Source organism: Mus caroli, chromosome 9 (genome assembly GCF_900094665.2).
Source record: "Mus caroli chromosome 9, CAROLI_EIJ_v1.1, whole genome shotgun sequence".
In the NCBI taxonomy this organism is placed as follows: domain Eukaryota; kingdom Metazoa; phylum Chordata; class Mammalia; order Rodentia; family Muridae; genus Mus; species Mus caroli.
The window spans coordinates 94,464,004-94,476,642 of record NC_034578.1 but is presented as its reverse complement, the minus strand read 5'-3'; the positions used below and the strand labels follow the sequence as shown (position 1 = coordinate 94,476,642).

The window sequence follows — 12,639 nt, the reverse complement described above, 5'->3', positions numbered from 1 at the left end:
TCACACATGGAGGCAATCACTGTCAACTGCTTGGAGCTGACATGACAGTTATCCTCTTGGATATTTCTGGAGCTATTTGCTGTCTAACAACCCTTTTAGCTCAGCCACTGAGGCTCCATCACCATCCCCGGTGGTGCTCTGAGGGCAGGTTTTGGGCTGATTCTAGCCACGGGTGTATCTAGCAGCTCTGTGACCTTGGACAATAGGCTTCCATCCGCTAAGCTCTATTTTTTTAATTTGAAGAATGGGAGTTTCAGCCCATGCTTTCTTTCTCGGCATTGCTGTGAGACTGAAATCACTGTGGTGTTCTTGTAGGCGGGGCCTGGGTTCTCATCACAGCTGCACCCTTTGCATTTAGAATAGAGCCTGACCCAGAGCAGCACAGTAGAATGTTTGAATCTGCAGAAACAGAGGGAACTACAAACCCGTGCAGAATGTCTAGAGGAGTGGTACTCAGTCCTTATGGAATATAAGGGACTGGAGTCTTTTCAGCGTGTACATTCCAGGGCTTTAAGGAGATCAACCAGATGGATGGGTGGGGCCCGGGTATCCTATTTTCTGCAGGCCATCCTGGGAATCCTGCTGCAGGCTGTCTGTTATCTACTCTGTGGGAAGCAGGGCTCAGGATTAGGTGGAAATTAACACCCCGGAGGACTCCCTTTGTGCCCATGGCTTTCCAGGATCAGGCAGTGTTTTTGGAGTTATGAGTGCCTTTGCACCAGGGAGAGAGGTACAGGGAAGGGTGGCTGAGCCTGATTCCCACACTCTGCTGGCTACCTGAGTCACAGGTCTCCAGCTGACAGATGCTCTTGGCTGTTACACTCTGGGCTGTAAGGCAGGCTCAGAAAGGTTAGGGCATGTTTAGGGTCTAAACTATCCATGCAACTCATTCTCAGCTGTCTTGTGAGGATCTTATGTAATTCTCCTCAACTTGAGCCTAAATCATATTCCTTAAGAAGAAGCAATAAATATGAAACTGATTGGTGTGTGTGTGTGTGTGTGTGTGTGTGTGTGGCTCCTAAAACAAGAAGTAGAAAGTAAAAGAGCAAATGTAATGTTTGGGCTTTTTTCTCCCTCTCTCCATTCAGTGAACATAGAGATCTTTGCAAAGCCTCATGTGCTAGAAATGGAAGTCTCTCAACCTTGTGATTCAGTGCGTGGTAATGCAGTTTGTGTGGAGAAGGCTCCTATCACAGGGACCCACATCAACTCTCTGCTTTTGGAAACAGGGCTTAGTGGGCCCAGCCTGCCATTCCTCTGGTCTCCTGACACTGAACACAGACTCACCAGATGACCGCATGACCTTTCTTCCATCCCCAGTGATGGTATCTTGTTTTCATTTTCTCCCTGAGTTCTTCTATGGCGCTCTCTCCCCTCATCTAGGTACTCCACTGCATCAGTCTCATAGACTCTTCTAAGCTATAACAAGTCTACCAGGACCTAGGACAAGCAGGACACTATTATATTTGGGCTAGAGTAGGCCTAGCCTGAGTCACATGACTGCTTTTGCTTGGTCTTAGGTGGCGAGGGATGTTCTGGAGTGTTCTTGTGAAGGGAAGTGTTACCTGGATGGCGCACCTGGAAGTGTCTCCTACAGTCACTACCTAGCTTTCCCCACACTCCCTTCAGAATCCCTATGGGCTCCTTACTGCCTTAGCCTGTGTTTCCTTTCTCACAAGTGAAACCAGATGACTGGGGTGGGCAGTGAATGTGGCTTGGAGTGACCCAGGGAAAGCTGAGCTTCTGATCCTACCCTGCCACAAACTACTTCTGAATGGGTTCATCCATGAACCAGCCCTCAAATTTCTTTTATCTCCCAACCACCAAGAACCCAATCCTTTATTTAGTCCTGGATCTCGGAAGCTAATCTTTTATTTATTTCTACCATAATCCCACTTCAGGCTCTGTATGGCACATTCCACTTGGGGGACAGACAGCTAGGATTTCAGAAAGACCCCAGTTGGGGAAGTGTAAGGGCTTAGGAGGGAAAGTAAAACCAGGCCTGGGATGTTTTGGCTTCACGTGTGAACTGGAGGAAAATTGCAGCTCATCTGGGTTGCTGGGATGGGTAACGAGCTGGGATGGGCAGCTCCCTGATCACTTAGCCACAGGTTCCTCCTCCTCCTCCTCCTCCTCCTCCTCTTCTTCTTCTTCTTCTTCTTCTTCTTCTTCTTCTTCTTCTTCTTCTTCTTCTTCTTCTTCTTCTTCTTCTTCTTCTTCTTCTTCTTCTTCTTCTTCTTCTTCTTCTTCTTCTTCTTCTTCTTCTTCCTCCTCATCCCAGCTTGGCTCACTGGGATCACTGGGAGTCACTCTTGCTTGAAGTGTGAGTTGGATCAGGAGCCAATTGCAAAAATCAATGTGGAAGTCAAGAGTCAATCGGGACCAGACCACCTAACATCAGTCAGTTGTACTCCAAGGAGCCCTCAAAGGAATACTTGGCCTCTGGCAGGCTTCCAGAATGTCCTCTCTGTTATCATTCATCCATGCCTGCATTGATTAGTATTTCCCAAGTGTATTTGCCAGGCCCAGGGCTATCACTGGCTACTCTGACCAAAACTTGTCCCTGCCCTCGTAGGCCATGTGGAGAACTAAAGTCATTTAGTGAAAACTTGGATGGAAGGAGGTGTCTTAGTCCGTGTTCTGTTGCTGTGAAGAGATACCACGGAAGCAATTCTTATCAAAGAAAGAGTTCAATTGGGACTTGCATACTTTCAGAGCTTACTTTATTGTCATGATGGGACACAGGAAGACATTTCACTGGAGAGGAAGGTAAGAATTCTTCATCAGGATCCGAGGGGTGGCTTGAGCTCTTGAAACCCCAAGGCCCACCCTCAGTGGCACACTTCCTCCAACAAGGCCATACCTCTTAACCCCTCTTAAGTAACACCACTTCCTAATAACCAAGCATTTAAATACAAGAACCTACGGGGACCATGGGGATTCAAACCACTGAAGTGGGAGAGCCCCCCAAAGGACTTGGAAGCTCCTATCAAGGCAGGGGAAGCCCCTGCTGACACTACAGTTGGGTTGGCTGACTGTTGGAGGGTGAACTGGTATGGGACAGAACTGCAGAGGCACCACCAACCACTCTCCCCCCACACTGTCCTTTCCAGCATCTCCATGTCCCCTTCCAAACCTTAGCTGTGACTTGGGCCTCAGGGACACATAGCATTTGTTCAAGATTCTACTCCAATAACAGGCTTCTGAGTCTGGCCCCGGCCTCCCATCCAGAACCAGGCAGCTGGCGAGTCACTCCCAGAACTCCTCTTTAAGGAAGTAGTCATTAAGTGCATCTGTACATTTTCCCCTGTGGTGTCTTAAAAGGTAAAAGCTTTAGAAAAACAAAATTATCTCATAGGCTTAAACTTTACAGGTAATATTTTATTCCCACACATGCTGAGGCAGATTCAATAATGACTGAACCTTTCATACAAGTTTACAGGAGGAAAAAAAAAACCAAATTAAACAATTTGGAAGACCAGTTACCCAAACTCTTCCCGTGAGTCTCATGCTAAAGTCACTGTGAGAATGTCAGTCAGAAGAGGGGTCCATCCAGTGAATACTGAAAGCAGCTGGTGACAATCTGCATCAAGTCTCCCTCTCAGGAGACTGACAGGTGTAGGCCACTCCAGCAGGCAGAGGGATGGATGAGAAGGAGTGAAGCAGCATCATTCATTCAGGGCTGGACCATGTTCTCCTCCTATGGTATTATCAGTTTCCAAGGAGAGCAGCTTGAACCGACTAGGACAAGTCTTCACTCAGTCAAGGACAGACACGGGCAGCAAACCGAGTGGTTTTTGTTTCCAGGAAACAGGGGAGGCTCACAGGGTTCTTACTGGGATCTACCAATGCCCATCAGGTGACAATGGAAGGTTTTGAGATGGAGCCTGAAGTTTGACAGTTCATCTTCTGGTTTTCAAAGACAGATTTTTAAAAAACTTCCAAGGTGTGCTGTAGTGTCTCCACTCTTCTTGAAGTCTTTATCTCCTGTCTCTAGTGTGCAGCAGAAAGCCCTGTGTGCACACAGGCTCAACATTAGGTTGTTGGGTGTTCACAGGAGGTCTGGGATTCGAGGCAATTAATTGTCCATTTCGCTGTGTATTGCTGGAGCACTGAAGTTTTCCTAGAAGAGGAGGCGTCTCCTGGCCTTGCATGGAGGGCGATTAGGTCTGGGGGGACTCAGAGGGCTCGCGGGACTCAGAGGGCTCTGTTCTTGGTGGCTGGGAGGAGGAGATGGAGGGAGAGGCTGCAGTGGTGAGTCTGGAAGCGGCTCCAGCATGCTACTTTGGAGGCTCCAGGTGGACCCCGAAGCAAAACTCTCTGCACCAGGAGAGGCTGAAGGACTCCCGCCATCTGATGAAGAAAATGAGAGATCAAGTTCTGGGTCCAGGCCATCTGGAGCGTTCATCCATGGCATCCCTGAGGGAGAGGCATATTCCAAGCCCTCGCTGTCTCTTACCGAAGCACTGAAGGATTCTGGCTGGATGACTATGAGGTCCCGGGGCATGTTCAGGAGAGGGGATGCAAGCGGGCGTGAAGGGGAGAACTCAGGATGTCCTGGCCAAGTTGAGTCCTGGAGGCCCTCGGGAACCACGAGGATGGTGTGTCCTGGGAGCGACAATTGCAGGATCGAGTTGGGCTGGGGCTCAATGTGCAGGTAGAAGTCGTCCAGGGGCAGTTGCAGGGCAGAGCCAGAGGTCAGGAACACCACGGAGGTGAGGCAGTCGCTGGAAGTCTCCATACTCCCTTCCAGGTCGTGTTGAGCAGGCTGGTCTAGGTAGAGTTGAGGGTGCTTGGGAGGATTGGGTCCAGGGTCAGCGCTGGTGCTGCGGGGCCTCACTCCCACTATGTTGTGGTGATGTGGGTAGTTGGTAGTTCGTGCCCAAAGAGATGCGATGTTGATGCTGGACCTGTGAGCTGTACCTCTTGCAGGTACAACTATTGTTTGGCCGGCTTTTCCAAGAGACTTTGTAGGCTCTCTGGGAGAGAGCAGATATGATAGGAAGGACTAGCTGATCCAAAGTGTTGGCTGGGAGAAGACCTGAGGTCTTTATATATTCCTGGCTCCCAAGGAAGCTCCGCCCAGGTAGGGCGGGGCCTAGGGCATAGGCCCTGGAGGGGTGGACTGGGTGGGGCAGGATGAGGTTGCAGGGGTAATGAGTGTTGGGGATATCTGGGATCAAGAGAAAAAAACGCCTGAATTTTGTGGCATTACACACAGAAACGTTATCTTGCCACCCCGATCCAGGTTGTCCTGAAGTCTTTGTCCCATCCTAGAAAGTCTCTTCATTCGCAAAAGAAAATGGAAATGCAAATTATCAAAGTGAAACTTCAGTTGTTCTTTGGAGACCAAGCTTGGAACTTAACGACAGTAACTAAAATATTTTTAGGTGCCTATTTTTCTATTAGAAAAATGGCCTCAAATTTGTATTACACTGAAGTACATAAACTGATCTGGGAAAATCCATGGGTGATTTGAGTATTGCCTAGCATGCTGGAGGTCAATGGATTTGATCCTCAGAAACATCAAAAATGTATTCCTGTGAGTACTTTAGAACCAGAGAGTGGGAGACGATAAGAGCAAGATTGAGTCCGAGGCCAGCCTGCTTCATGATGACAACTAGGCCAGTCTGGGTACATAGTTAACTCAAGGCTTAGCCTGGCCTGATTGAATTGTGTCTGAGAAAATTAGTTCCTCCTCACAAGCCATCAAGAGTGGGATGAAAGAGTTCCATTATTAAATGCTTTGTTTGTGTTGAAAATGATAATGAAGCTCTGATCTGCTTGATTTCTAAGTGGCATTGTTGAACATTTTGCTACAGTTCTATGTGTCTGAGACTTGAAACCATTTTGCAGTCTCTCTCCCTTCAGTCCCCTGTAAGAGGTCATCCTCACACATACCAGACAAGCACACAGCTCAAGGGCACAGCCTGGGTCCTTTTTTCCCTAGATTTCTTATTTGTTTACTTATTGACTCTATTTTAGAGGCCCCGGGTAAGTCAGTGTGTGTCTGGCATACTCTGATGGGTGAGTGTACCATACTTTTTCATTTGCATCTCCCTTGAGTTCTTCTAACCATTTAAATGTTAGATCAATGCCACTACTAGTCGAGGATGCTGATAATCATTGGCAAGTTAGGTTCAGCGACAGGATGACAGTCCTGCGATGATTCTGTCTGCTCTGCGGAGTAAGGATTTTGGAAACCGCCTCCCAAAGGCCCCCTCTACGTTTGTTCTCTTCTCCTTCAGTTTTGTGATGACATCTTTGGACACGTGTAAGATAGATGTTGGCATAACTCTTCTTCCTTAGGTTTGTCCACTTTCCTAATTATGCACCACTGTTATGTAGTGACTTTAAAAACACACTTGGCATCTCTCTTTTAAGACAGAGTGCCACATAACCAACCCAATTCGCCTAAAACACAGTTGTAGTTGAGGAAATCCTCCAACTTCTGGGTGACTTCTCTCCACCTCCCAAGGTTGGAACACATGTACCAACGTTTTTTACACCTCCAAAGAACTGGATTCTGGGTGGTCCCTCCCAATGTAAATGAGTCAATCAAGAACAACTCTTCACAGGTGGACTAGATCCCTTGGGGTTTTGTCAATCTCACGTGGAGACAAGCTGATAACCAACCACAGGCACCAGGCACTCCCTGTGTCAAAAGTGTTACCTTCAAATTTTCTCATTCTTTTAAAATAAGTATTTATTTGTTTATGTGCCTGATAGTATGCCTTTGTCAGTTCATACGCCCTATAGGCATGCAAGATCTTGGAGAGAAGAGGGTGTCAGAGTGTCCGCACTTGGATCCACAGGTGGCTAAAAGTCACATGAATGCTGCAAACAGCATTGTAAGTCCTTTGAAGGCAGTGGTTCTCATCCTTCCTAATGCTGGGTCCCATTAATACAGTTCCTTACTTACCCTCCCCAGACATAAAAGTATCTTCATTGCTACTTCATAACTGTAATTTTCCTACTGTTGATATAGTGTGTAAATATCTGATATCCAGGATATGTGATAGGAGATCAATGTGCAAGATTCATTCAAACGCTCAGAGGGACTGAGAGCCTTAGGTAGAGAACCATTCTTCTAAGGGCTGAATCATCTCTCCGGTCCTTCATTCTTCGTTTTTACTTTCTTTGACCCATGGTCTCATGTAGCCCTGGTTGTCTCTGAATGNTCTTTGTAGCTGAGAGTGTATGCACCTCCTGACCCTTGGGCCTTCAGCCATCGGCCTTCATGTGGGTTCTCAGCGGGGCTCCACACACTGGGCCTTTCCTTGTGGTTTTACATGCTACCTTTCACAGTTCACCTCGTGGTTCCCACTCAGGAAGGAGCAGTGTAGCCAGTGCAGCCTTGAATCTTGGTTGTCTTCTCTTTGTGCCTTCAGTGATCTTGCTACAAGCATGCACCACCACACCCAATCGACTTAACGTCTTGATCCGGAAGTCATGCATTATGTAAAGCCAAGATAGTGATTCAATTTCAGTTTTCATGTACAAAAGCATGGTCTTGTTATATGTTATTAAAAAGTTTGCCTTTTCCACTGAACTCAGTCATCTTCACTGGATTTGTATGTGTTTGTGCATGTGTGTGATTGTGTGTGTTTGAGTGTCACTGGTGTGTGAGGTGCCTTCCTTTGTTTTGAGAGAAATTCTGTTTCCAGTTATGGGTAAGCAGAGGCAATTTCACACAATTAACTTGTTTAGGATGTTTCACACTTATCATTAATATTTGATTTTGGAACTGATGACAATAATAACAACATCTTAGTTGATGTATTTTTACTAGTTCTTGTCTCTGAGATTTTTATTTTACATTGAATTCATATTGGCTCCTTTTATTTTAACTTTTTGAGAGAAGAGAACCCAGAGTTCAGGCTACACTGGCTATGCTGGTGTGTTTGTGTTTGGGGTCTGTGTATGTAATTGTATGCACTTGGAGGCCTGAAGAGGGCTCTGGATCTCCAGGAGCTGGGATAGCAGGCAGTTCTTGATGAGCCCTTGAGAGCACCCAGCTATACCACTCTTAGGCATCTATCCAGAAGATGCTCTAACATGTAATAAGGACACATGCTCCACTNTGTTCATTGATGCAGCCTCATTTATAATAGGCAGAAGCTGGAAAGAACCCAGATGTCCCTTAAGAGAGGAACAGATACAGAAAATGTGGTACATTTAGTCAATGGAGTACTACTCATCCGTGAAAAACAATGACTTCATGAAATTTGCAGGCAAATGGATGGAACTTGAAAATATCATTCTGAGTGAGGTAACTCAGTCACAGAAGAACACACAGGGTATGTACTCACTGTTAAGTGGATATTAGCCCAAAAGTTTGGAATAACCAAGATTCAATTTACAGACCATGTGAAGCCTAAGAAGAAGGAAGTCCAAAATGTGTATGCTTTAGGGTATGCTTTAGTGCTTCTTAATTAGAAGAGTGAACAAAACACTCACAGGAGGAAACATGCAGATAATGTGTGGTGCAGAGACTGAAGGAAAGGCCATCCAGAGACTGGCCCACTTGGGGGATCCATCCCACATACAGACACCAAACCCAGATGTTATTGTGGATGCTGGGAAGTGCTTGGTGATAGAAGCCTGATGTAGCTGTCTCCTGAGAGGCTCTGCCAGAGCCTGGCAAATACAGAGGTGGATGCTCACAGCCAACCATTGGACTGAGCAAGAGGTCCCTGATGGAGGAGTTAGAGAAAGGTCCTAAGGAGCTGAGGCGGTTTTCAGCCCCATGGATGGAGCTCCTGGGGACTGGACCACAAACCAAAGAGGACACATAGAGAGACCCGTGGTGCTGGCTGAATATGTGGCAGAGGATGGCCTTGTTGGACATCTGTGGGAGGAAAGGCCTTTGGGCCTGAAGTTATTCAATGCTCCCCAGTGTAAGGGAATGCCAGGCAGGAAGACACGATGAGGTGGATAGGTGGGTGAACATCCTCATAGAGGCAAGGGGAGGAGGGATGGGATAGAGGGTTTTTGAAGGGGAGACCTGTAAAGGAGAAAACATTGAAATGTAAATAAAGAAAATAATTTTAAAAAAAAAAAAAAGGAAAAAAGAGAACCCTGTTCTCTCTTACACCATACTTGTCCTAATGACTTTATTTCTCAATTGTAAGTAGTGACTGTTTGTATTCATTTATATAAAGTCCTGTGATGTATAGATCATTAATGATTAAATGAGGCTGTTGTGTGGTATTTAAGAGAAGCCTGCACATACACGAGTTTAAGTTTCTAGAAGGTCTTTATGGCCTTCAACATATTTGGCTGGTGCTGGGAGCCTAATCATAAACTTAATTTCTGCTTTCCTTCTGGTTGGTGGTTGTTAGGAAGTGAAGTTTCAGGGGCAGGCTTGTAACCTGGGGGGTGCAGAGCTGTTGGGGAATATCCTGGAAACTGGTACTAGACACAGGTCTTGTTGGGAGGTATCCTGGAAACTGGTGGTAGGTATGGGCTTGTTAGGTCAGGCTCTCTAAGACGGAGTGTGAACCCAAAAGATCTGGTCTGTCAAAATCACATTTAGAGACTTGCCCAGAACAGTAGTCTTTGATGGATTAGGTCTTTGTTTTGGATGTGTTGCTATCCACTTGTTGACTTTTAACACCTGAGTGGTGGTACTTCCATCATGGAGCCAGTTGTGCTAAGGTCTGGGGCCCTGTTACAAACCTAATGAGCCTGCTTTTCACCTCACGTCCAAATCATTTTGTGGTGAAAACATTTAAAATTTCTCTTTTAGTAATTCTGAACTCTAAGGCACAGTTTTATTTTCCTTTAACAGGGTCTCATTATTTTGCTCTGGTCAGCCTGGAAATCACAATGCAGACCCAATGGCCTTGAATTCAAAATCTACTGTTTAGCATCTGCTTCTGTGAGTGCTGGAATTAAAGCCTGCACTATCGTTCCCCCATACTACAGAATTACAATAGCGTGTACATGATTTGTTCTTTCTCTCTTAAGCTCCTTTTCCCACCCTCATCTATTTTGATATATACATTTTATTAGTTTATGAGTGGAGTTTGATGTGCAAACTTTGCTTTGGTATAGTCTTCCTCCTCCTCCTCCTCCTCCTCCTTCTTCTGGCTTTTCGAGACAGGGTTTCTCTGTGTAGCCCTGGCTGTCCTGGAACTCATTATGTAGACCAGGCTGGCCTCGAACTCAGAAATCCACCTGCCTCTGCCTCCCGAGTGCTGGGATTAAAGGCATGCACCACTACGCCCAGCTTGGTATAGTCATTTTAAAAGTAAGAAATGGAACTGTTGCTATTTGTTGGAGTGCAAACTTGAACACACAGAAATCACTCCCTTCTACCCCTCAAGAGCTCAGGAACGAATGGCCCCTGACAGCCTGCCTGCCCCTGACAGCCTGCCTGGTCCACATTTCCTGCTTAAGCAGATTTTCTGTTTGTTCATTTGTTTGTTTTTGAGGCAGAGTTTCTCTGTGTAGCTCTGCCTGACCTGGAATTTGATCTCTGGACCAGACAGGACTCAACAGAGATCTGCCTGCCTCTGCCTCCCCACTGCCCTGCAAGGCTTCTTCTTCCTTTGTTTTTCATTTATTCCAGATGGTTATGAGTCACCATGTGACTCCTATGAATTGAACTCAGGAACTCTGGAAGAACATTCAGTGTTCCTAACCTCTGTGCCATCTCCCCAACCCCACTGAAGGCTTCTTAAGTACCTGTCCTAATACTGTGTGTATAGGTTTTTGCTCTTCTTAAGTACCTGTCCTAATACTGTGTGTTGTAAAGGCTCTGTCTTACTGCACTTAGTGACCTGGATTTCTAAGCAATTGTCCATCTGCTGGTATAAATGGTGCCTCCTGTTTTTGTTTTTTGTTTTTCCCTCCTTTTCCCCCATGGTCCTGTGGAACCCAAGCTGACCTTGAACTTGCTCTGTAGTTGAGACTGTGTTTTATCTTCTGCTCATTCTGCATTACCCTGAAATTACAGTTAAATACCACTTCAACCAGCGCAAATAAGCTTTTTTGTTTGTTTTTGTTTTTGTTTTTGTTTTTCGAGACAGGGTTTCTCTGTGTAGCCCTGGCTGTCCTGGCACTCACTTTGTAGACCAGGCTGGCCTCGAACTCAGAAATCCTCTGCCTCCAAAGTGCTGGGATTAAAGGTGTGAGCCACCATCCCTGGCACAAATGAGCTGTTTAAGTGTACTCGACATAAAGGTTTAGTTTGAAAATGCAGATAGTGATCCATTTCAGTTTTTCTCATATGCAGATCCAATAAATTGTCCTACTACACTTTATTGAAAACTTTAACCTTTCCTACTAATTGGCAGTATTTCCAACATTACGTAGTCTCCTGCTTTTATGCTGTGTTTCCCTATAGTAGGATTACAAGGAGGTTGGTGTGAATTTGGTAAAAGGAGAGACAGAGGAAGGAAAAGAAAAATACCAATTTATTTTCTCTTTCTGTCTTTCTCTCTAACTTTAATTATTTCAATGCCTATTTTAATGATGGTTCCTCAATGCTTTAACTACACTTTTAGCCACCACCCGCCAGAGGTAGTAGAAAAGTCAGGATACTAGGGAAGTGGACCTGTTTACAAATGGTTGTTTGGAGCAACTGCTATCTGTGTTGTCTGGAAATTGGCAGTTGAGGTCACAGGTTGGCAGCAGCAGCTAGATCCACTTGCAAACACTTCTCCGATGTAACATCATTCCAGTTTAGAAGAGACAGGATAGCTTCCGGTGGCAGGACCTAATAGGAACGTCCAGGCAGGAGGGATTCTGACAAATATGGGTGCTAGGAGCTGTGCCTCTCATGGCAGAGCAAAGATCAGGGAGGAGGAGAGACCAACAAGTGTTTCGCTATGTAAGCAAGCCAAGAGCAGCCTCTTTCCCTGGCAGTGAGTCCCCTTTACACTCCCTCCAGATATCGCTTGTTCTCCAATGGCCTTGCCTTGCCTCAGCATGTGTCTTGCCTCAGCAGGCGGATCTGTCTCAGCTGACCTCACTCTGCCAATCAGCCTGAGTCTGTGGAAGTGGCAAGAAACTGCAACACACCACCAGAAATATTTTGGTCTGATTCTTTCCTTGGAGTCCTGACAAATTTAGCTCAACTATGCAGCATAAGGCAGACTAATTAATACCTGCTTGTAGTTAGTGAAGTCCCCTTCATCACACGTCCTTCCACCTGCTTGCTTCAGCAGAGCATCCTTTCTCCTTTGTCTGCTGCTGGGAAAAGTTTCTTCATGAGTCTGTGTTACAAAAAAAATCTATACAATGCAACTGACTTTCCAAACAAATCTTAGGTTTCCTCTCTCTCTCTCTCTCTCTCTCTCTCTCTCTCTCTCTCCCTCCCTCCCTCCCCCCTCCCTCTGTCTCTCTCTCATTTTTGTAAGACAGGGCTTTTGTGGGCCCAGCTAGCCTCAAATTCAGGGATCTGCCTGTCTCTGCTTTGTGAGTACTGAGACCAACAGCATGTACCAACACCACCAGGCCCAACCCATTCTTTCAGCCCCTATATCATGTCAGCTCCAACATCAGCTGACAGACCTTGCTGCTTCTGTGTTATTTTCATTTTGTGATTATGTGCACCTGTAAGCTGTTCCCCACGGTGTCTTAAAGCTTCAAGAAAACAAAATTATGGCATAGGCTTAAACTTTACAGGTA

At 46.0% G+C, this 12,639-nt stretch overlaps 1 protein-coding gene across 1 annotated transcript; it reads right to left on the bottom strand.

The window, feature by feature from the left end:
• Positions 1-4,123: 4,123 nt before the first annotated feature.
• Positions 4,124-6,056, bottom strand: LOC110302425 (proline-rich protein 23A3-like). Its single transcript, XM_021173234.1, has 3 exons — positions 6,043-6,056; positions 4,741-4,979; positions 4,124-4,578 (listed from the first exon to the last, which is right to left on the bottom strand). Exons 1-3 carry the CDS (start codon positions 6,054-6,056, stop codon positions 4,124-4,126), a joined length of 708 nt encoding a protein of 235 aa, XP_021028893.1.
• Positions 6,057-12,639: the final 6,583 nt, after the last annotated feature.